This window comes from Ciona robusta, chromosome 9, assembly GCF_009617815.1.
Source record: "Ciona robusta chromosome 9, ASM961781v2".
NCBI lineage: Eukaryota > Metazoa > Chordata > Ascidiacea > Phlebobranchia > Cionidae > Ciona > Ciona robusta.
The window spans coordinates 4974400-4996957 of NC_143243.1; the positions used below are offsets into that span (position 1 = coordinate 4974400).

At 35.2% G+C, this 22558-nt stretch overlaps 3 protein-coding genes and 1 long non-coding RNA gene across 8 annotated transcripts in view; 2 read left to right on the forward strand and 2 right to left on the reverse strand.

Annotated features, from left to right (window-relative positions):
- LOC149731445 (uncharacterized) overlaps window positions 1–22558 on the reverse strand; it is an 81640-nt gene that overhangs the window by 678 nt on the left and 58404 nt on the right. The gene's annotated exons all lie outside the window — the stretch shown is intronic.
- On the forward strand, window positions 105–17939 carry LOC149731446 (histone H4 transcription factor-like). Of its 5 annotated transcripts, none has more exons than XM_089884850.1 (12): window positions 106–384; window positions 640–737; window positions 956–1081; window positions 1754–1862; window positions 2199–2378; window positions 2594–2671; window positions 3053–3173; window positions 4293–4431; window positions 5476–5600; window positions 6223–6327; window positions 7158–7279; window positions 7813–17939. In XM_089884850.1, exons 1-12 carry the CDS (start codon window positions 237–239, stop codon window positions 7878–7880), a joined length of 1419 nt encoding a protein of 472 aa, XP_089740976.1. In that variant the 5' UTR covers window positions 106–236; the 3' UTR covers window positions 7881–17939. The 5 variants fall into 5 exon arrangements, with proteins under 5 accessions (XP_089740979.1, XP_089740976.1, XP_089740975.1 ...); XM_089884849.1 differs by having other exon boundaries at window positions 107–384; window positions 7152–7279; XM_089884851.1 differs by lacking the exon at window positions 7813–17939 and adding an exon at window positions 7534–7592 and having other exon boundaries at window positions 145–384; window positions 7152–7279.
- LOC149731447 (uncharacterized) lies at window positions 7911–15447 on the reverse strand. The gene is made up of 14 exons (XM_089884841.1): window positions 15306–15447; window positions 14584–14753; window positions 14044–14087; window positions 13789–13977; window positions 13413–13525; window positions 12930–13103; window positions 12388–12564; window positions 11698–11867; window positions 11164–11347; window positions 10546–10701; window positions 10034–10194; window positions 9335–9560; window positions 8736–8857; window positions 7911–8388 (listed from the first exon to the last, which is right to left on the reverse strand). Exons 1-14 carry the CDS (start codon window positions 15403–15405, stop codon window positions 8278–8280), a joined length of 2097 nt encoding a protein of 698 aa, XP_089740967.1. The 5' UTR covers window positions 15406–15447; the 3' UTR covers window positions 7911–8277.
- On the forward strand, window positions 17801–22311 carry LOC149731448 (fibrinogen-like protein A). Its single transcript, XM_089884855.1, has 6 exons — window positions 17801–17939; window positions 18241–18519; window positions 18830–18954; window positions 19378–19474; window positions 19532–19628; window positions 20062–22311. The coding sequence occupies exons 1-6, from the start codon at window positions 17888–17890 to the stop codon at window positions 20363–20365; spliced, it is 954 nt and encodes a 317-aa protein (XP_089740981.1). The 5' UTR covers window positions 17801–17887; the 3' UTR covers window positions 20366–22311.

Below are 22558 nucleotides of genomic sequence, written 5' to 3' on the forward strand. Positions count from 1 at the left end.
CACAAAGGTCAAGAAGAGCAATTCGATAAACAGACCTAATTACGTGCATATGAATGCTTGGCTCTCTTATATTATTTTCTATTCCGTTAGTGGAATTCGGGGCAGTTTTCGCGGTATTAGTTCGGTGCTTTCCCGCCTGAAACTTTTGTATTAGAAATGAATAAAATGATGATAATGTTTCTATAGTCTTAAGGACTTAAACGTTTAAAATACAAGAGAATAAGTGAAATTCTCGGATGTCAACTCCCATAAAAACGGCACACAAATGTGTGAAGTTCCAGCCGTTGCAACTTCGATGTGAATGGAATGGTTGTCAAGTTATTCTTGCTGATCTAAGCCAGTTTTACGAACACTTGAGCAATCATTTTTATGCATTAACCCCAGGTAGACTTTTTATCTGCTGATTTTGGTGCTAGTAAAGAATCTTTTTTTTTTTAAATAAATATAAATATGTTTTAAACTGTAAGCGTGTTTTAGCGACTGTTGTTTTGTTGCTATATCCTGTCTTTTCATTAAAAACATTTCTAAATCTTCGCTACCGTAATCGAAGAGACAAATATAGTTATTATTATTATTTTTAATAAAACAATGGAACCTTACTTATAGTATGACTAATAATTACAAACTTCTATTAAACAGAAAATAGTCTTTCCTGCAAATGGGACAATTGCACATTCGTTTGTCAGAATGCTGTCGATTTGTTTAGACATTTAAATTTCCATGGATACCATACTAAAGTAAGTTCTTTACTGTTTTTTAAAGTAAAATATTTTTTTAAAACTATGTTTATAATATTTTTTTAAATGATATATATATATATATATATGTTGTATATACTGTTGTTTTACCGTTACTACCCGTCTTTTCGCTTTCGTAAACTCTCCCATTCTTCCTTATCAATAAGTTTCAAAATAAATCATTACTCGAAATAAATTCAACTCATTTATTTATTCAGATAAAATGGTGGGGTTTATTATGCCATCAAGAAATCCAGCTTGGTGAATGCCATAATCCTAATAATCGTAACATGATTCCTGAGTTACCTCACAGTTTCAAGTGCCAGTGGAGTGATTGCTCGATGGTTTGTTTAAACTTTGTTGCGATTATATAGTAGAGTGGGGGAAGAAAGACCACTTTTATTCTATTTTCTCGTCCCATTTTGTAATAAACAAAGAATATTAATAGAATTTAAAATCGTATCATCACGAATCCCATAGACTGTTGTTAATTGTTTAAAACTCGATCAGGATATTTGGATATTATGTGCTAAAGGTGTCCCGTCTTCCCCCACCCTACTACATATATATACAAACAGATTTAAAACAATTATTTTATGTTTAAAATTGTTTAAGAAAATATCATAATTATTATTCAGTTAAATTTAAAAAAAAATGTCATAATTGATCTTTCAAATTTTATCGCAGCATTTAAACTGAAACCATGGATATTTTTCCAAGCACAGATTTTTAATACTTGGCATTAAATTAACTTAGTTTATTGACAGCGATTCTAAATTTTTTAATTTTGAAATTACCATCTAAACCAGGTTAATATTTCAGCTGGTTGTAATTCACCTTGCATGAAAAATTCCAAAAAGACAACTGTAGACTTGAAACAGAAATAAACATTGCAATAATTTTTTTGTGACTTTTCCATGCGAATGGTGTCATGAACATTAAAGGATAAAAATTCTTAAATACATGTGTACAGCAAATAGTTTTATAAATCAGTTTCTTAAATTGCATTTTAACAGGTTTTTGAAAATGCTGATCAATTTTTTATACATGTTTATGACCACGCAGTATTATCTGAAAAAGAAGTTCTCGAAAATGGAAAAATTGTTTTTTCCTGTCACTGGACAGGTATATAGTTTGTTGTAATGTAACTTACTTACTTAATCCCTGCGTGGTTGGAAAACGACAGTCATTATTCCACTGGTGTTCTGTTTATACACCTCCTGCCAGCTTACCAGTTACCAAGTATGTTATTTTGTGGGGGATTATTTTTTAAGGGATTTTTGTACAACCCATTAGTGACCACTGGGATGGAGCAATTGCCGTTAAGTGTCTTGCCCAAGGACGCATACTTTCACAAATCCATAATGGTAGCAGCGGCAAGCCTTGAACCCATTACCTCTGGGGTTATAGGCAGGCAGGCTAACCAACTGTGCTACGAACTAATATTTGTTGTATTTGCAGGGTGTAAGTATTATTATGATACACAAGGTAAAACATCAGCTTGTGTAGCAAGATCAAAGCTGAAAGATCATACGCGATCACACACAAAAGAGAAATGTTATGCCTGTCCATGGTGCGGGAACTTATACGTTAATAAAACTAAATTTACCGACCATTTTGATCGACAAGCTGCAGAAGAAAGTAAGTCAACAACTGTCAAAAATAATTTTGTATATACAGTGCTTGTTTGATTCGTGTTTTAACAAGTGTTGTTTTGTCGATATATACTGTCTTTTCGTTTAAATTACTTCTAAATCATCGCTACCAAAATCAAAAATACAAATAAAAGTTATATTTTTATTATTAAGCTCCATATTTAAAAAAAATATTGACAACTTTTAAAACAATACATTCAGCACATTCTTTCCAATGCACTCATTGTTCAAGGACATTTTTAACTGAGAGGATATTAAAAGATCATATGCGCCAACATGGTAACTATATTATAGAAATATTTTGATTTTTTTAGTAGTGTCACGAAGTTGCGAATGTTGCACATGATAACTTTAAAATGATATAGTAGGGTGAGGCAAGACGAGACAACTTTAGCACATAATATCCAAATACCCTAATCGTGTTTTGAGCAATTAACAACGGTCTAAGGAGTCGTGACTCGTGAGGATACGGTTTTATAATTGAATATGCAAGAAAATAGAAAGAAAAGGTGTCACATTTTACCCCAACCTACTATATTTGTTCTTAGGATTAATTTTTAAATTTTGAAATAGCGGAAAAGCAAATTTTGGAAGCAGCATTGATATTAAACAAATGCAACATCTGATAACCTAATTAATCCTGAACCTTTTTTTCTTCAGTAAATCACTACAAATGTCCTAAATGTGAAATGACGTGTCCTAACCCATCATCATTAAAACACCATATTAGATACAAACATTCTGATGAAAGACCGTATGCCTGCTCATACTGCCCCTACAAGTAAGTACCCATGAACTGCCCGTATAAGTATGTATTCATTTTTTTGTCCTGCGCTATGGCTCAGTGGTTTAGGCACCTGCATTGAAACCAAAGGGTCCCCGGTTTGATGCTCGGCGGCGCTACTTATACTGATCGGCGTATGTGTCCTTGGGCAAGACACTTAACGGATAGTGCTCTAACCCAGGATGTTAGGGTAATGGGCAAAATCCAAACTAAATCCCACAAGGACCTTACTCATGAAGAGTAAAAAGAAAGCATTCATAAACAACTTACATAAAAACTTTCAGGGTGTTGGGGTAATGGGCCAATTGTGGCCTAAATCCAAGGTCCTTGACAAGGAGCACCCTACCCATATAGAATAGAAATTAGAATAAAAAGTTCATAATACATTGAATGCACTAACATTAAACATTTATCCTCCTGCCTATGAAACCCATTAATTTTTTCCCAGAAAATCATATTTATTATTTAATAGCTTATACAACAGTTTATCATGTTAAGCCTAGTTTGTTGTGGCCTTCGTTCATTTATTTCAAAGAAAACAGGGTTTAACGGAAAAAATGTAGTCTTAACGTCACAGTGTAAAACCTAATAATGTTAAACGAAAAACTTTAGTAAATAACACAGAAATTTAAATGATTTTAGTCTACCGTGTAAAGTAACAGAGAAATTTAAACGATTCGAGTCTAACGCGTAAAATAACAGAGAAAATTAAACGATTCGAGTCTAACGCGTAAAATAACAAAGAAATTTAAATGGTTTTAGTCTAACGCGTAAAATAACAGAGAAATTGAAATGATTCGAGTCTAACACGTAAAATAACAAAGAAATTTAAATGGTTTGGTGTCTAACATGTAAATTTACAAAGAAATCTAAATGATTCGAGTCTAACGCGTAAAATAACAAAGAAATTTAAATGGTTTTAGTCTAACGCGTAAAATAACAGAGAAATTGAAATGATTCGAGTCTAACACGTAAAATAACAAAGAAATTTAAATGGTTTGGGGTCTAACATGTAAATTTACAAAGAAATCTAAATGATTCGAGTCTAACATAATATCATAGCCTAGTTTAAATTACTTTCTTAGACTGTTGTTTTAACAACTTGTTTATTGTCAGGTCAAAGGAACCTTATGATCTTCAAGTTCATGCCACGTTTCATCGAAATGATTTACTTTATAAATGCCACGTTAAAGATTGTGATTACGTCGTTCGTTCTCTGCAAAATCTGAGATATCATTATCGAACAAAACATACGGTTTGTAAAGTGTTAGTTTTTTTTTGCGCATGAATGAATGAATAAATGTAACTTACTTTATCCTCATGTGGCAGGCAAGGACAATCCTTTTATAACAGATAGTTTGTTTCACACATGTGTTAGTTTCTCTTGTGCATGAATGAATGAATGAATGTAACCCATTTACCCGCACATAGCGGGACAAGGACAATCCTTTTACAACAGATAGTCTGTTTCACACATGTGTTAGTTTCTATTGTGCATGAATGAATGAATGAATGTAACCCATTTACCCGCACATAGCGGGACAAGGACAATCCTTTTATAACGGATAGTCTGTTTCACACATGTGTTAGTTTCTATTGTGCATGAATGAATGAATGAATGAATGAATGAATGTAACCCATTTACCCGCACATAGCGGGACAAGGACAATCCTTTTATAACAGATAGTCTGTTTCACACATGTGTTAGTTTCTATCGTGCATGAATGACTGAATGAATGTAACTTATGTACCCGCACATAGCGGGACAAGGACACCATTTTATAACGGATGTTCTGTTTCACACCTTGTGTACAGTATGTAACTTTGTGGGTGATTTTTTTGTGGCATGTTTTGGTTTTTATGTATCGCTACCATTTTGAACGACTTATTAGTGACCATGGGCATTATAACCCTGGGTGCTGAGGTGCTTAAATGGGATAACACTGTCTGTTTAGCAGCATTATTGTTTGTTTATTCAAATTCTCATGTCAGCAAAAAAACAGCTTCCAGAAACAATGTACGTACAAGTTGTATGAAATTTTAAAGACGTAAACATTATTTTATTATCAAAAATATGAAGCTACTTTGCAAATAGACAGATTATTACTTTCTGAGTAAACATGGCACAAATGATCAAGGCAATTTATGTTTCTCTGACTCGTAAAAATATCGCTGCAGTTTTTTAGTGATGTCAGTTTTGCATATACTAATACTACTACAGGGATTTAGGCATTTTAACATGACACTAAAAATTTACTACTGTCAATTTTGTGGCTGTTAAATCTTGTTTTATTTTTAGGATGGTAAATCTAAATGTTATGCTTGTCATCTCTGTGATAACAGACAGAATACTGGATTTAATTTAACAAACCATTTGAGATCCGTTCATAATTTCCACTGGCCACCTGGACATTCAAGATTCAAGTAAATTACCTAATTGAAATAGTTTGATACGATTGAATGAATGTATGAATGAATGTAACTTACTTTATCCTCGCATGGCAGGAAAAGGCAGTCGTTATAACATGGGTGTTCATGTTCTGTTTCATACACCTTATGCTAGCTTAGGAGTTACCAAGTATTTTTTTGGGTGATTATTTTTTGGGGGATTTTTAAGTGTGGCTGATAATTTGGACAACCCTTAGTGACCACTGGATTCAAGTAAATGCTGTTAAGTGTCTTAACATACCCCCACAATGGTAGCAGCGGCGAGCCTTGTACCATTACCTCTGGGTTAGAGGCAGGCGCACTAACCACTTTACCATGACGCCTCTTAAAGAATAAATAATTGTTTTGAAACTATGATGGTGAATACATTGTAGATTTTCAATTTGTCTCAACCATACATGATAATTAATCTATGAGGTTAATGAAACTTCAAATAAAAGTTTGCTGTAATTCCGGCATTCCGGGTTGGATGGAAAATTTTCATACTTTTTTACAGTTGTTTAAATTTTTTTATTTTACAGGTTTGTTTAAATTTTTATATATTTTTTTATGTTTGTTTAAATTTACATATTTTTATACTTTTGTTTAAAAAAACAAGGTACAAGGAATGTGACGACGGTTGCTTTCGTCTTCAAACTTTTCGATTTGAAAGTGATCAACTAACTGAACATCAAACCAATGATAATCCGCACTCTAGCAGCAGGTGGGGTTAAATTTGTTTAGTTTTTTTTTGTACTATACTTTATCCTCCCGTGGCCCGTAAATGACAGTCATTATGACACGGGTGTTCACACACCTCGCGCCAGCTTACGAGTTACCATGTATGTTACTTTGTGGGTGATTATTTTTTTGAATTTTTTTTTTTTTTATGTATGGCTGAAAATTTGGACAACACATTAGTGGCCACTGGGTTGGAGCAATTGCCGTTAAGTGTCTTGCCCAAGGACACATTTTGACTTTGTTTAGGTTTGTTTTGGTAAATAATTGCATATCATTGCAAGTTACTGTGTTATTGTTGTTGTTGGGTTTATTTTTAATGCCAACTTTTTTCAGTATTTTTCTATATGTGTTATTATGGTGGCAAAGTATGGATCGGCGTCGTGGCAAGGTGGTTAGAGCGCCTGCCTCCAACCCAGAGGTTATAGGTTCAAGGCTCTTCGCTCTACCATTATCGGCGTATGTGTCTTTGGGCAAGACACTTAACGGCAATTGCTCCAACCCAGTGGTCACTAATGGGTTGTCCAAATTATCAGCCATACATAAAAAAAATTAAAAAAATCCCTCAAAAAATAATTTCCTACAAAGTAACATACATGGTAACTCGTAAGCTGGCACAAGGTGCATGAAACAGAACACCCGTGTTATAACAACTGTCGTTTTCCGACCACACGAGGATAAAGCAAGTTACATTCATTCATGGTATTTCTGTTTAAAAGAACAGGTTATGAAATGTATTAAATTTTATATTATGTGTTATATCTTTGAGATTAAACCTGGTAAATTATATTCAAGATTCACTAATTCTAGTTGCAGCTTGGTCAGCTATGCAGAGAAGGAAGGGAATTCAGAAATTGACCTGAATAATGGAAAACGGCAAAACTCAAATGTTTCCGATTCTTTGAATAATATTGAAGAAGAATTCTTGTGTGATTCAGGTAAATACGAACATATTACTGTGGGGTAAGACAGAAGACATTTAGCCCATAATATCCAAATATCCTAGCCGTGTTTTAAACAATTAACAACGATCTATTGGAGTCGTGAAAATACAGTTTTATAATTCTTTAAATGTTCTTTGTTTACTACTAAATATGTCGAGAAAATAGAGTGAAAAGTGGCCAACTTCCCCACCCTACTATATAAGCTATGGAACCTTTTTTTCCTCAAAACCAATGAAATCTTTTTCCAGACTCACTGCCACCACCATTGTATGCATGTTTGTCCTTAAACTAGACACTTAACACACTTAAACTGCTCCAACTCAATGGTCATAGATAAATTATTCGAATGGTTAGCCTTAGAGGAAAAAAATGAAAAAAAAGGGTAGACTATACTTTCCAATTTGTCCGGCGCCGTGGCAAAGTGGTTAGCGCACCTGTCTGTAACCCAGAGGTAATGGGTTCAAGGCTCCGGCCATGCAAGAGTAGAGCAAGTTAATTTCAGTAATTTATATATTGTAATAATATAGATGTTCAACCAAGTAGGAAAAGCAGAAGACTGGAAAGTTATTTGTCAGATTGCAATCTACAGAAATAATGCTGTTGGTTCTAGATTTTGATTTCGAAATTTTTTCTTTATGTTGTTTTTATTTCGTTAATAAAAATGAAAAGCAATTTGTTTGTCGGCAACAGAATGGATATGGATACAGAATGGATATGGAATACAGGACTGTTCGCTGCATTTAGTACTGTGGGGGAAGATGGGACATCTTTATCACATATTATTTAAATCATGTTTTTACAACGGACTATGGGAGTCCTAAGAAAACGGTTTTATAGTTCTTTGTTTACAACCAAACAGGATGAGAAAATAGAATAAAAAAGTGTACCATCTTCCCCCAACCTACTAATGTTATATCTTTCTTAAGAAGTTTAAAAAGTATAATACTTAGACGCCTTTCCCAGCAGAAATTATACTAAAATGTTTTAAGGTATTAAAATCGGCCCAAAAATTGTTTAAACTTGTCTTCTGAATATTCAGTGAAAAAGATTGCTTCACACAGATGAAATATTGGGTGTCCACATGCAACCAGACTCATTTGACTCTGTGATAAATTTATATGAATGAATGTAACTTATTTACTCTCACAGGACAGTGGTTATAAGAGGAATGATTCATACACCTTGTGTTTGCTTACAAGTTATGTAACTTTGTGGGTGAATATTTTTCAGATTTTTGTTGTGTTGCTGACAATTTGGACAACCCATTAGTAACCATCGGGTTGAACAATTGCCGTTAAGTGTTTTGCACAAGGACACATATGCCCACAATGGTAGCAGTGACAAGCTGTGAACCCATTACCTCTAGGTCAAAGACAGGCGTGTTAACCATTATTGTGCCACAGCGCCGGTAAATTATTAAGCTGTTGTAAAATACAGTGTATAAACTCACTTTAAAAGAATCTGTTAATTCTTGATATGATCCCATACCAACAGCCGCCACAATGCTCCCCATGGCACGTAGCTTCGTGTATGCTTGATTCAGATTTGCCCAGATGGTATTTCCAGTTGAATCTTGAGCAAAAAATTGTCAGCCATATAATAAAAAACAAGCAAAAAAAATCAGCAAAATTTATCACCTACAAATATACATAGTACCAACATGTTAGAGGGCATGAGGTGTATGAAACAGAACACCCGCGCTATAACAACTTTCTTGTTTTGCCACGCCAGAAAAAAAATTACTTTCATTCATTCGCTAACTCAACTATCCCCAGCGTTCAATAGTGTGACACCAATTAGGATAAAACAGGTTCCATTTAAACTTATAGTAGGGTGGGGAAAGATAGGAGGCTTTTAGCACATAATATCCTGATCATGTTTTAAACAATATTCAATCGTCTATGAAAGTCGTGAGGATACGGTTTTAAAATTTTTTGAATATTCTTTGTTTACCACCAAATGAGACAAGGTAATAGAATGAATAGGTGTTACATCTTTTCCACCCGACTGTATATTTAAACAGTCAAATATACAAAACTTTTCACTCACCATTTTCACGCATTGTAATGACTATTACATCCAAATATTCAGTATTATTTAACTGTGTTGACAATTTATTTCTCAAAACAAAATCCACTGCCCGCGAAATGTAAGTTTCTGTTGAATTGTCACCGCACATAATTGGCGCTCGTCGTAACTCATGTAGTGCCTTATTTTTGTTTGAAATTGCAACAACTCCAGTGTAAATCAAGTCACTCCAATCAGCATAATTTATCTAAAGGTGTTGAATAAGAAAATTTACAGAATGCATAGCTTTTTTATTTTAAATTTGAGCGTATGTTACTTTACAGTCTACATTTTTGTCAACAATATTTTTCTTGCACAATACACTATTATGTTCTTCTAAAATTGTAGTTCATTTTAGTTTTTAAATAAGTTAAATTGCAGAATACCTCAGTTTTCGGAATTCAAACTTTTATAGCATATTTTACTCTACAGTCTGCAATATCTGTCAAGGTTATTTTTCTTGCAACCTACACTATAACCATTATGTACTTCTAAAATTGTAGTTCTAATAATTTTTTGAATGAGTTAAATTGCAGAAAACGTCACTGTTTCTGATTTTAAATTTGAGCATATTTTATTCTACAATATCTGTCAAGATTATTTTAATTTTCTTGCAGCATACATTATCAAGTACCTAAAATTGTAATCCCCTTCCCATCTTTATTTACAAATCATGCTTACCAAAGATATATAGCAGAAATTAGGGTTCATCAAAGCTTGCTCCACAAAAGTTTTTCCCATATTAAATTGTTGAATATCCGATGAAATATTGCCTTTTGAACCGTTGTTACAAGTAAGTGTTGACGCGTCCATGATGAAAGTAATTTTCATGTTACAGTTTCCTTCATGTAAGTAATTATTAATTTACAATTGTTAAACAGCTTATAACCATTAATAGTAGTTGCATTCATTTAAGTCCTTTTTATAACACATAAACCCCTAAATAAGAACACCTAATTTATCTCTGCAATTTTTTAAACAAGGGAAATTTTAATTGAAAAGACAGAATATTGCGACAAAACAACAGTCGTTAAACACACTTGCAGTTAAAAACACATTTACATTCAATTGGAAGAAAATAAAGTTCCAAGGGCTATAGGTCGTAACTCGAATGAATAAAACACAAAATACACTGAAGAGAACACTTTAAAATACTGATATTACTTCAATGCCCAATAAAATATTACCCTTACCTTTTTGCATTGAATTATTGTGGTTCAAATGCTCGCTGGTTAGAAATGGTGAAGTTGTTGGATTTTGAGTTAACTCTCTGGGAGAGGCATAAGTGACTAGGTTTGGCTTGTTAGTAACTTTTTCCACAACTTTGTAGGATTCAACACGAGACAAATCTAAAAAGCCAGAAAAATAGTAAAGTTTTTATTTTTTTCTTTATAAAAGATAACTTGAATGTAACATACTTTTTCCTTGCATGGCTGGAAAACGACAGTCGTTAAAACACGGGTGTTCTTTTCATACACCTCATGCCAGCTTACGAGTTACCATGTATGCTACCTTTTTGGGTGATTGTTTTATTGGAATATTTAATGTATGGCTGATAATGTGGACAACCCATTAGTGACCACTGGGTTGAAGCAATTGTCATAAAGTGTCGTGCCGAAGGACACATACGCCTGCAATGATAACAGCGACAAGCCTTGAACCCATTACCTTTGGGTTAGAGGCCAACGTGCTAACCACTTTGCCATCGCACCAGGATTATTTTGTGAGTTAAGAGATAAGCAGAGAAAAGTTGGTACACAATTATTTGCATAAAGTTAAATTGGTCAAGACAAACGAAGTCTATTCAATACCTTGACCACACAAACCCTCATATAACATGACGTCATCGAGAGCTATATCACCAAAGTAACTCTTAATTGATGCTTCAACCACTATGAAAAAGTGGTCACTAAATATATCAATATCGACTTTCGTCCAGTTTGCTTCTTCGTTATAGTTTAACACTGATTTGCTCCAGAGTATAGTTTCAACGTCCTAAAACGAAAATCGGAAAATTAGAAAAACTATATAGTAGGGTGGGGTTTAGCAGGCAAAGGTAATGTGAGAATTTTTTTTTTTTTTACAAAGCTCCATTTAATGATCAACAAAAAATGTAGTAGGGTTATTCAATAGTATTCTTACTACTGCATAAAGCACAAGCAAAACTAATCACTTTTATTAAATATTTGGAGATTTTAAAATATGGAAGAACATGTGTTTAAGTGTCCCAATTCCCATTCTAATATTGTGTTCCTGGTTTGTTCTAATAATATATTAATATATGAATATCTAGAACTAAAATCATATTTTTGTGTACCGATATTTATAAGGAGCTTTCAGCTTACCAAATCTTCAACGAGAAGAACTTTCAAGGTCCCAGTATCATATCCTTTAATATGAACCCACATCGAAAAACATGAGCGGTTTTTGTCGTCATGCTTTATCTTCGGACTAATTAAACGAGCTCTGTCATTCACGCTGCCTTGATCAGATGCAATGTAGACGTAAGTACCATCTGAGCCAAGTAAAATTAAATGAAACATGCTGTATTCTTGCGTGGTGAAAAAATTGCATTGGTTAAGCATGAATGTTATGTTTCACACACCTTGTGCCAGCTTGAATAAATGAATGAATGTAACTTTCTTTATCCTTGCCTTTTGGGAAAACAACAATCGTTAAACACGAATGTTCTGTTTCATACATCTCGTGCCAGCTTGAACAAATGAATAAATGTAACTTGCTTTATCCTTGCTTTTTGAGAAAACGGCAGTCGTTAAACACAGGTGCTTTGTTTCATACACCTCATGTCAGCTAACAGTTACCACGAATGTAACCGTGTGTGTGATTTTTTTGTATGGCTGACAATTTAGACAATCCATTATTGACCACTGGGGTTGGAGCAATTGCTGTGTTATGACATAAAAATTATCTCACTGTAGGTGATTTTTTTTTGTATGGCTGACAATTTAAACAATCTATTATTAACCACTTGGAGCAATTGCCGTTAAGTGTCACCACATAATAAATAATCTCACCCCCTGTTGTATGATCTGCAAGTGGTCCTGTTGTTATGAACCCCCCTAATAATTTGTCCCTTGTTGCACCAGAATTTAATCGCCAATCGAAATCATCTGTTTCATCTTGTTTCCAACCACATAGACTTCTTGAGTCAAAATTGCAGTTAATTTCTCCAACTCGATTTTCTGTGATAACTGTTAAAAACAAAAACTGATACATTTGAATTACTTACTGTATACAATTCTATTCTGTGTGGGTCAGGTCCCGATCCTGTGGCATGCCATGGGTCCTAAGATTTAGGCCAGGGTTTGCCCATTACCCCAACATACCCTATGTGAGTGAGGTCCCACAGCGTGGCATGCCACGAGTTCTAGGATTTAAGCCAGGATTGGCTCATTACCCAACAAATTCTATGTGGGTGAGGTCCCACAGCGTGGCACGCCATTGGTCCTAGGATTCAGGCCAGGATTGGCCCTAATACTGTATACAATATGCAACCGTATAGGTATTAAAAATATAGATGATAAATTTAAATTGTTACTGTAAACAATTGAATTACCTCCACATGCTGTTGGTAAGAACTGTATATCATCAATGCAAATCGCTCCATAGTTTTCAGCGTGTTTAAGTGCAACAAACGAAATCCTTTTAACTTCTGGCAAAACATTTATTTCTCCGATTTTCCAACCACCAACTGCTGAAGGCAAATTTTCCCATGCTGCTTTTCCATTCGCTGAAATAAAGAATTTAGTACTGTGGGGTAAGATGGAATACCATTAACATCTAAATCCTATATTTCCTGATCACGTTTTAAACAATTAACAACTCTCTAGAGGGGAAAACGATTCTATAAGTTGTAAATATTGTTTGTTTATTACCAATTGGGACGAGAAAAGAAAGTGAAAACATGTCTCATCTTACCCCACCCTACTATATATTGCTTCCTGTTACTTCAATGCTAAAAATTTCCTTAAAAAGTCCCTATATAAATCGTGTATAACTTCCTATGACCAAAAGCCATACTAACTCCTAACCTAAATACCTGTTTCTTGGAATTGCAGAAGAACCTGCAACGATAGAGAGGTCAAGTTCGTGTTCTCAGTTATCAAATATTGGAATTTCAGACATCGCTTGTTTTGTACTTTCACTCGTGGGCTGTAACGAAAATTTGTAGAAGATATTAATATGAAGGTAAGCGCCGTGACAAAGTTGTTAGCGCGCATACTTCTAAACTAGAGGTAATGGGTTCAAGGCTCTTTGTTGCTACCATTGTGGGCGTATGTGTCCTTGGGAAAGACACTTAACGGCAATGGCTCCAACCCAGTGGTCAATAATGGGTTGTCCAAATTATCAGCCAAAAATAAAAAAAATGAAAAAAATCTTATAAACATAATCACCCACAAAGTAGCCAAACAAACCTCGTAATATACGTAATACGATGACGTCCCGTATTCCTGGCTTCTACTGTCAAGCAGTGGTCTATTTCATCTCCATCAAATCCGATATCGGATTTTTTCTTTCTTTTCCACGCGAAACCAAAGTGATCTCTCGTTTTCCACCCGCACGTGTTTTGTTCAAACAAACAATCCAAAGGAAAAATGTCAGCGCTGAAATGTTCGTTTGTTAATTTTTGTTTAAAATATGTTCAATTTTGCTGAAACAATTTCTCTTACTTTCGGCTTAACCCGGCAACTTCGAAACGACTGGATTTCGGTTCCTGAAAATGCCAGAAACAAAGTTAGCCTATACAGTGTTACATTACGTACACGCAACATAGCATATTAGCTGAAATGATGCTGTATAGCTCGGTGATTGCATAGGTAGCCTCGAAACCTAAGAGCTACTTCGTTTCTTTTTGCTACCCGGTTTTAACTTAACGTATGGTCTGATCTTCGCCAAGAATGCGAGATTATTTTTACTTAAACATTTCTATAAGCCTAACATCTCGCAGACCTCAATTAACTTTTATTCTCGGCGTTAATATCCATAAACAGTTGTAATATACGCGCCCTTTCATTAGGGCTGTGCTCTCTTGGCCATATCACTTCATGTCCAATGCCTCGAATAAACACATATACATATCGATGCGCGCCTAGTCAAACATGTTATAAATCTTAATTACCACACCACACGCGGTTAAATAAATGCAGATTGTTATTATTGCTAACCGTTAACTTATTTAACTTGCTAAAATAAACCAACCATATACTTACCAAGCATGGCTGTTGTAGTGAAACCAACTTCCCGTCGCAGCAACGATGAGTTGATAAATAATATAGGTATGTGCCGCAGCATGCCAAAATATTCGGAAAATATTTCGTGTAAATGCAGCAACCTTCGCCCGCTTGCTCTCTTGTATTCAACGTTGTATGGCCGCCGGTTGCTTTGTTAAGCATTATGAATTAGAGGGTGTTGGTTAAAGTAAGGTAGCCTATACTTTATAAGTTATAATATACTGTTTTTGTTTAAAAGATAAAACCTATATAGTATGCTTCCTTTTTCCCCCACGCACACTCGTCGTGCATCCTCCCAAACGTATTGCACATAGGCAGTTACGTCACTAGGCATGCGTTGTAATATAGTAGGGTGGGGGAAGATGGGACACCATTTCATTCTACTTTCTTGTCCCATTTGGTGTTAAACGAAGAGCATTCAAAGAATTATAAAACTGTATCCTCACGACTCCTATATATATCTTTGTTGGTTTTTTAAAACCCGATTAGGATATTTGTAAATTATGTGCTAAAGGTGTCCTGTCTTCCCCGCCCTACTATATGCTGTTTTTGTATATAAGATAAATACAAACCTATATATATTTTTAAACCATAGACAGGAAACTCTATTTTTTTATTCAAGTATTTGAAAGTATGCTACCAACTCGCAATGCATTTTATACTAATTAATAAATATGTTGCCCATTTGTCCAAACACGTACCTGTCATTGAGAAACAGTTATTCTTCATATTTTTTCCATAACATGCACCTAACACACTAGTTGCAGAAAATACGTACAATATCTGATGTAGCGCCTTCATTGGAATATAACAAACAAACGACTAATGCGTTGAAGACCGGAATATAAGTCATTGAATACATTTCGTTTGTTATGTTTATAAAAAGGGGCGGTTGATAAATAAACAACTGTTTGTCTTTGAAAGCTTCAGGCAATATATCTGGACCAAAATGGACAATACACGCAGATTTCTTTGATTTATTTTACCTTGTTGTAATGCGATACAGCCAACGGTAATTGATCCAACCTATATAGTGGTTACTAATGGTTTGTCTAAATCAGCGTTTCTTTAACTGGGGTAAATTTACCCCTTAGGGTAAAAAAATGTGCCAATTGTATTACTTTACCAAACATTGAACAACTCGTGGCCAAAAAGCAAGCGCATCTGTCTCATTAAATATAACTGATGTAATTAGTTGTTTTCGCTTTTTAATAAATAAATCGGACAAGCATCGTTGTTCTGATAAGCATCTTTGTCTGTCGCATTAAATATAATTGATATAATTAGTTGTTTTTGCTTTTTAATAAATGAACGCCATATTATATATTGGGGTAAATCTGACAAGCATCTTTGTTAAAAGGGTAAAGCACACAAAAAAGTTTAAGAACCACTGGTCGAAATTGTCAAACATGCAAAAAAAAACCTACGAAGTTACGTAAGCAGGCACGAGGTGTGTGAAACAGAACAGCCGTGTTATAACGACTGTCATTTTTTCGGCCACTCGAGAATTTAGCAAGTTATACCTTCACCGTTTATATGGACCTTTTAGTGTACTTATATCCAGTCTATCGCAATATGTTGTCAAACCACAACATACAATAGCAGGGTGGGGGAAGACGGGAGAACTTTAGCACATATTATTTAAATATCCTGATCGTATTTTAAACAAATAACAACGGTCTATGGGAGTCGTGAGGATACCGTGTCATAATTCTATGAATTTTTCTTTGTTTACTACGAAATGGGACGAGAAGTTTTCCACGTGTCCCATCTCCCACTGCCCTACTACTGTATCTAATTCCAAACCATGCCCAGTGACGTAACTGCTGCCTATGAGTAACATGTTTGGGACAATATCCAACGAGTGTTGGTGGGAAAAACACGTTGCGCTACCATATACACACCCACTCACAACAGCAAGTGATGCTTAGATTATGTGTTACAGTATACGTCGTATACACTATACAGTAGCTTAGCCGCTCGGCGACGTATATAGTGCAGTATCGTGAAAACAACTCTATAGATAGTGTGCAAAGTTGTGTTAAATATAGTGTGTTAAATTTCCCTCTTGGTAAAGTTACAATTGGTTGTTGAAAAATTAGTTTGATTTCGCAACATCATTTTTTTGCGCTTCTGTAAAAAATATAGTAGGGTGGGGAAAGTTGGAACACCTTTTTATTATATTTTCTCGTACCATTTGGTAGTAAACGAAGAACATCAAAGAATTATAAAACCGTATCCTCACGACTACCATAGACCGTTGTTAATTGTTTAAAACACAATCAGGATATTTGGGTATTACGTGCTAAAGGTGTCCCGTCTTCCTTTACCCTACTATATATTTAAATATGTTCTGTAGGCTAATTTCGCTCCAACAATAACCAAGTTTCTAAACCTAGCAACAGGATAACACAAAGTGTAGGTTATATCTTAACTATGACGTAGGACACCTACGTTTTCTTACTAATGCGTGGTCACCGTCAACTTTTTACAAGTAGTAGACCTTCGGAAAGGTATATACGCAGGTGTGGTTTTCCAGATTAATACGAATTGCAGTTACATAGTTGCTTTATGTTAATCATCGTTTTAATCGTCGAACGAATAATATACCATAGGGGGGGACGGAACACCTTTAGCGCATAATAATATGCAAGTATTCGCATCGTGTTTTCAACAATTAACAACGGTCTATGAGAGTTGTAAGGAAACGGTTTTAGAATTCTGTGATTGTTCCGTGTTTACTACCAAATGGGACGAGAAAGTAGAATGAAAAAGTGTCCTAATTTTTCCCACCCATGCTGCTGCGCAATGTTAATTTGCCTGAAAAAAGTAAGTATATAACAGAGGGTATAGCTAAAAACTATTAAAACAGAGCCTACTATTTACAGAGCGACCACATACCTTTCGAAATTTTGAGCAACAGAGTCGCAATTAGTCGTAAGTGTGAAATAAAAAGAAAATTTGCTGAAGAGATATTTTCCGAAAGATTTGGACTCGGAAATACTTTGAAATGAAGTAAAAAAAAATATCACAAAACTGAAACCGAAAGAGCGAGTTAGGGCTATACATGTTTGCACGTGTGCGAATATACTTATTATTGACAGAACAATAATATGGAAACACAGATTATGTTGAATTTGTAATATGGGTTCTTTTTTTACCTTTAATTATGACAAAGGCCGTTACAGAGCTTTTAATTTCGTTTTCCTAACGTTTTAAGTATTTTGGTTGAAGTGAATAACTGAATCTGTGAAAAAAAATCGAGAAAAGACAGCGCACCAAAATGAAATCTATTTATCCAACATTTGTGTTAATGCTGGTTGCATCAACTTTACGTAAGTGTTTTTCGGTAGCGGTATGAGTAATTTACAGAGCATTTCCCACAACGTAGCTCGCATAATTATATAGGAGGTGGGAGGAGATGGAACCCCTTTGGTGCATAATATCTAAATATCCTGATGTGTTTTAAACAATTAAAAAAGGTCTATGGGAGTCGTGAGGATACGGTTTTATAATTTTTGAATGTTCTTTGTTTAGTCCCAAATGGGAGGAGAAATATAATGAAAAGGTGTTCTATCACCCCGCACCCTATTATATATGGCAATCGAATAATCTAATCTGTTTCAAATTTTATAGAAATAAATGAAGCCAGAAACAGCGGAAGCTACCAGAAAGTGCTTTTTTCCAAAAACCCAAAGAGAAAACTCAATGTTGTTTATCAAGTGTGCGTTGCTTCAACACCGGCACATATTAAAGCCACTGCTCGTCCAACTAATTCGTCACTCCCACACACCTTTAACGTCACTGTTATAGATATACAGCGGTACAGTGTATTGGTGGAACTTGAACGCACGGACCAGAAATCGGGATGGGATGAAATGTCTATCACTGTAGATTGGGTGTCTCACAATCACGGTGAGTAAAATTATTTAAAAGGTAACTAGTTCAAAAGCGCACAACTTTTGAGCAGTGGTGTATGCTATTTAACATATAGTAATGTGGGGAAAGATGGGACACCTTGTAATTCTATTATCTCGTCACATTTGGTAGTAGACAACGAACATTTAAAGAATTATATAAAACCATATCCTGTACGACTCACATATAAGACCATTATTAATCGTTAAAACACATCAGGATATTTAAATGTCATGTGCCAAAGGTGTCTCATCTCTTTCCACAGTCCTCTATCATCAGCGTGTGATTTTACTAGTTCTATTTATAGCTGGGGAACTAGGCATGTCGAGCTGCAAGGCGTACTACGACTCCGGTATAAACGAAAGTGGAAAATTTCTGCTTAGCTTTTCTGATTATTCTGCCGTGGAAGTTTACTGTGATGGTGGATGGACTGTAAGCATTTTTTTGTTTATGTAAGGTTACAATGTTAAATCTAAAATCTTGAATGAATCTAATTTATTTATTCTCGCATGGCGGAACATCGACGGCAATTAAAACACGGGTGTTCTGTTTTAAACACAAAGTACCCGTCTACGAGTTACCACGTATAGTTTCAACTTTTGGGGGGTGGGGGAAGGGATATTTTTGTAAAGTTGGGGGAGATTTTTTTGAAGTATGGCTGACAATTTGGAAACCCCATAAGGGACCACTGGGTTGTAGCAACCGCTGCTAGGTGTGTCTTGCCCAATGGCAAACTCGCCCGTAGTGGTAGCAGCAACAAGCCTCGAACCCGTACACTCTTGGCTCGCCACTTTGCCATAGCGCTGGCCGTCTTGCTTTAGTTTTACAAAAAAAAGGGTATGTTTATAACTCTAGGTGATTCAGCGAAGAAAAGATGGTTTTGTTGATTTCTATAGGAACTGGGCGAATTACACAGCTGGTTTTGGAAATCTAGAAGGAGAACACTGGCTCGGTTTGATATTAATTTCTGTATAATTTCCGCACTATATTTTACTGTTTTTTTATACAGGCCTAAATACGCTACATAAACTAACGACTAATGGAAGTTACGAACTACGGGTTGATGTTACAGACTGCTACAACGCCACCAAATATGCTGAGTATTCGTAAGGATTTATTATAACGGTTTGAAGTATATAGTATGGTAGGGTAGGATCAAACATGTTGTTTTTTTCGGGCCCATTTGGTAGCCGCATCAGCACCGCAAAATAACAGCCTTGTTATTATTGAATTTAGGTGTTAATGACATTCCATCTTACCCCACATTGCTTTAATAGGGTGGGAAAGGATGGGACACCTTTAGCACATAATATCCAAATATCCAGATCTGGTTTTAAACAATTAACAACGATATACAAGAGTTGTGAGGATACAGTTTATATTTCTTTGAATGTTCTTTGTTTACTACTAAATGGGCTGAGAATGAAAACGCGTCTCATCTTGTCCCTATACCCTACTATATATACGTGAACTCTAACTAACCACTCTAACTGAGACGAAATAAATTTCATTCATTCATTCATAAGTTGTTTCAAACAGGACATTCATTGTACAATCTGCTGCTACTAACTACACTTTGAATGTGGGTGGCTACAATGGTTCTGCTGGCGATTCGTTGGCTCACAACAACAGATATATGTTTCAAACCTATGACCACAACACTGACAGTCATTGTGTGAACACGGATCGTGGGGGTTGGTGGTACAACAATTGCGCGTATGCAAATTTAAACGGCTTGTACGCACCTTGTGCCTACGGAGAAGTAAACGCTGGCTGGTATCATATCAACAACGAGCACCGCGGTTCAAAATTCATAGAGATGAAAATACGGCCAAAGAAATAGGCATCAACTTTACGCATGGACTGCTTGCAACAAAAACAAGCTGTAATGTAACGAGACTTCTATGTATTCGGGAAACTTAATCAGTAGGCCTATAATGGATTTAGTTTCAAATGTATGGCCACATGCAACTTATTGTCAAATTTTGAACTGCTGATGCTGATATATTTATATTATGTTGCCTGTGTTTGCCATGAATATCAGAGCCATACGAATACTTGTTTGTATTACTCTGACGAATATGGGTTAATCATGATCATATTACTACGTACAAGAACTCTTTACTTTCGCGCAAAACCATAGAAAGGTGTTTCTATGACTCTCTGCTTTAGTAATGTTTTGGATTAGCTCCCATCCGTTTTAGTATCCCAACTTCCCGGGTAGGCTCTTTATTTCGTACCCCTGAGGCATCCGTACTGTACTTGTACTACTGTGAGTCAATAGATATCTTATAATATTTTTGCTGTTAATATTAGGGGAAGTCCCAACTTGCTCATACCCCTGGAGCATAACGTAATATAAAGTGGTATAGCACTTTTTACGACTGCCTACCCCTGGAGCATAACGTAAAATAAGGTAGTATAGCCCTTTTAAGACTACCTACCCCTGGAGCATAACGTAAAATAAAGTGGTATAGCACTTTTTACGACTGCCTACCCCTGGAGCATAACGTAAAATAAGGTAGTATAGCCCTTTTAAGACTACCTACCCCTGGAGCATAACGTAAAATAAAGTGGTATAGCACTTTTTACGACTGCCTACCCCTGGAGCATAACGTAAAATAAGGTAGTATAGCCCTTTTAAGACTACCTACCCCTGGAGCATAACGTAATATAAAGTGGTATAGCCCTTTTAAGACTACCTACCCCTGGAGCATAACGTAATATAAAGCGGTATAGCACTTTTTACGACTGCCTACCCCTGGAGCATAACGTAAAATAAAGCGGTATAGCACTTTTTACGACTACCTACTCCTGGAGCATAACGTAATATAAAGCGGTATGGCACTTTGTAAGACTACCTACCCCTGGAGCATAATGTAAAAGAATCCGGCATTGTTTAGGCTTTTGATTTACAATATTTATTTCTAAAAAGTAGTGTGGAAAGAGAACACAGTATATATTCACAGAAATTACATATTTATCTTTACTTCTATTTACAGACGAAAACAGTTTCTTAACAAAAATGATAATGATTGTTTTCTGATTGCGTATTTTAACAGATCGATACATTAAACAATAATGTTTGTTTGGAATCATATTAACGAATGTCATCAGTTTCTTCAGTTTGATGTACAATGTACGGGCGGAAATAAATGTTGAGGCTTTCAGAATTACTTAATTGGACATTAACTTGATCTATTTTCGATAGCTTTTGTTTTGTAGCAGTGTTGAAATGGTGGTTACGGATGTCCTTAGTTGTCCGAAAGAACCTTCGATTGGTTTGCAACAGAAGTCATTAAAAAGCTACAAAACAACCTACATCCTCAAATGTTCATTATTGAATAAACGAAAGTATAAGAAACAAAAATTTAATTTAGATTACCTGACCAACATGGGGATCTGTTAAAGCAGGAAATTGAACTTCAAAACTTAAAGAAACAGAACGTACGGTTTGAGAATCTTTGTCCTTTTCTGACTTTTCTCATTGTTGAACTGCATATAATGTTAAATGAATACAAGTTTCATATTATATTCATGGTATATGTGGTCAACATTCATGCTGAGTTGCTTCCTTTGCCCAAATCTGACCATGTTGGCACTCCAGCTTGGTAAAAAATTTAACCACATATAGGATATTTTCATCGCACCAAACATTTCTTTAGATCTGTTTAAAACAAAAAATAAAACTTTAATTTACGGCATGTTTGTTTCTTCTTAAAATAAACAAATTTTGTTGTTGTTTCCACTTTAAATACTTGAATGCAATAAAAAGAGTTATTAGTTGTATTCGACTAAAACATGATTCAGGGGTAGGTAGACAAGGAAGTCTTACAAAGTGCTATGCTATCTTATTTGACGTTATGCTCCAGGGGTAGGTAGTCTTAAAAAGTGCTATACCACTTTATTTTACGTTATGCTCCAGGGGTAGGTAGTCTTAAAAAGTGCTATACCACTTTATATTACGTTATGCTCCAGGGGTAGGTTCGTAGGTAGTCTTAAAAGGGCTATACTACCTTATTTTACGTTATGCTCC

Coding starts and splice junctions, on each gene's coding strand:
- LOC149731446 (XM_089884849.1), top strand. CDS start 237: ATGTCAACTCCCATAAAAACGGCACACAAATGTGTGAAGTTCCAGCCG. Junction 1,082..1,753: donor AGTGGAGTGATTGCTCGATG/GTTTGTTTAAAC, acceptor GCATTTTAACAG/GTTTTTGAAAATGCTGATCA. Junction 4,432..5,475: donor ATTATCGAACAAAACATACG/GTTTGTAAAGTG, acceptor TTTTATTTTTAG/GATGGTAAATCTAAATGTTA.
- LOC149731447 (XM_089884841.1), bottom strand. CDS start 15,405: ATGAAGGCGCTACATCAGATATTGTACGTATTTTCTGCAACTAGTGTG. Junction 10,195..10,545: donor CAATAATTCAATGCAAAAAG/GTAAGGGTAATA, acceptor ACTTACATGAAG/GAAACTGTAACATGAAAATT. Junction 8,858..9,334: donor CATTACAATGCGTGAAAATG/GTGAGTGAAAAG, acceptor TTTTTGCTCAAG/ATTCAACTGGAAATACCATC.
- LOC149731448 (XM_089884855.1), top strand. CDS start 17,888: ATGAAATCTATTTATCCAACATTTGTGTTAATGCTGGTTGCATCAACT. Junction 18,955..19,377: donor ACTGTGATGGTGGATGGACT/GTAAGCATTTTT, acceptor TTATAACTCTAG/GTGATTCAGCGAAGAAAAGA. Junction 19,475..19,531: donor AGAAGGAGAACACTGGCTCG/GTTTGATATTAA, acceptor TTTTTTATACAG/GCCTAAATACGCTACATAAA.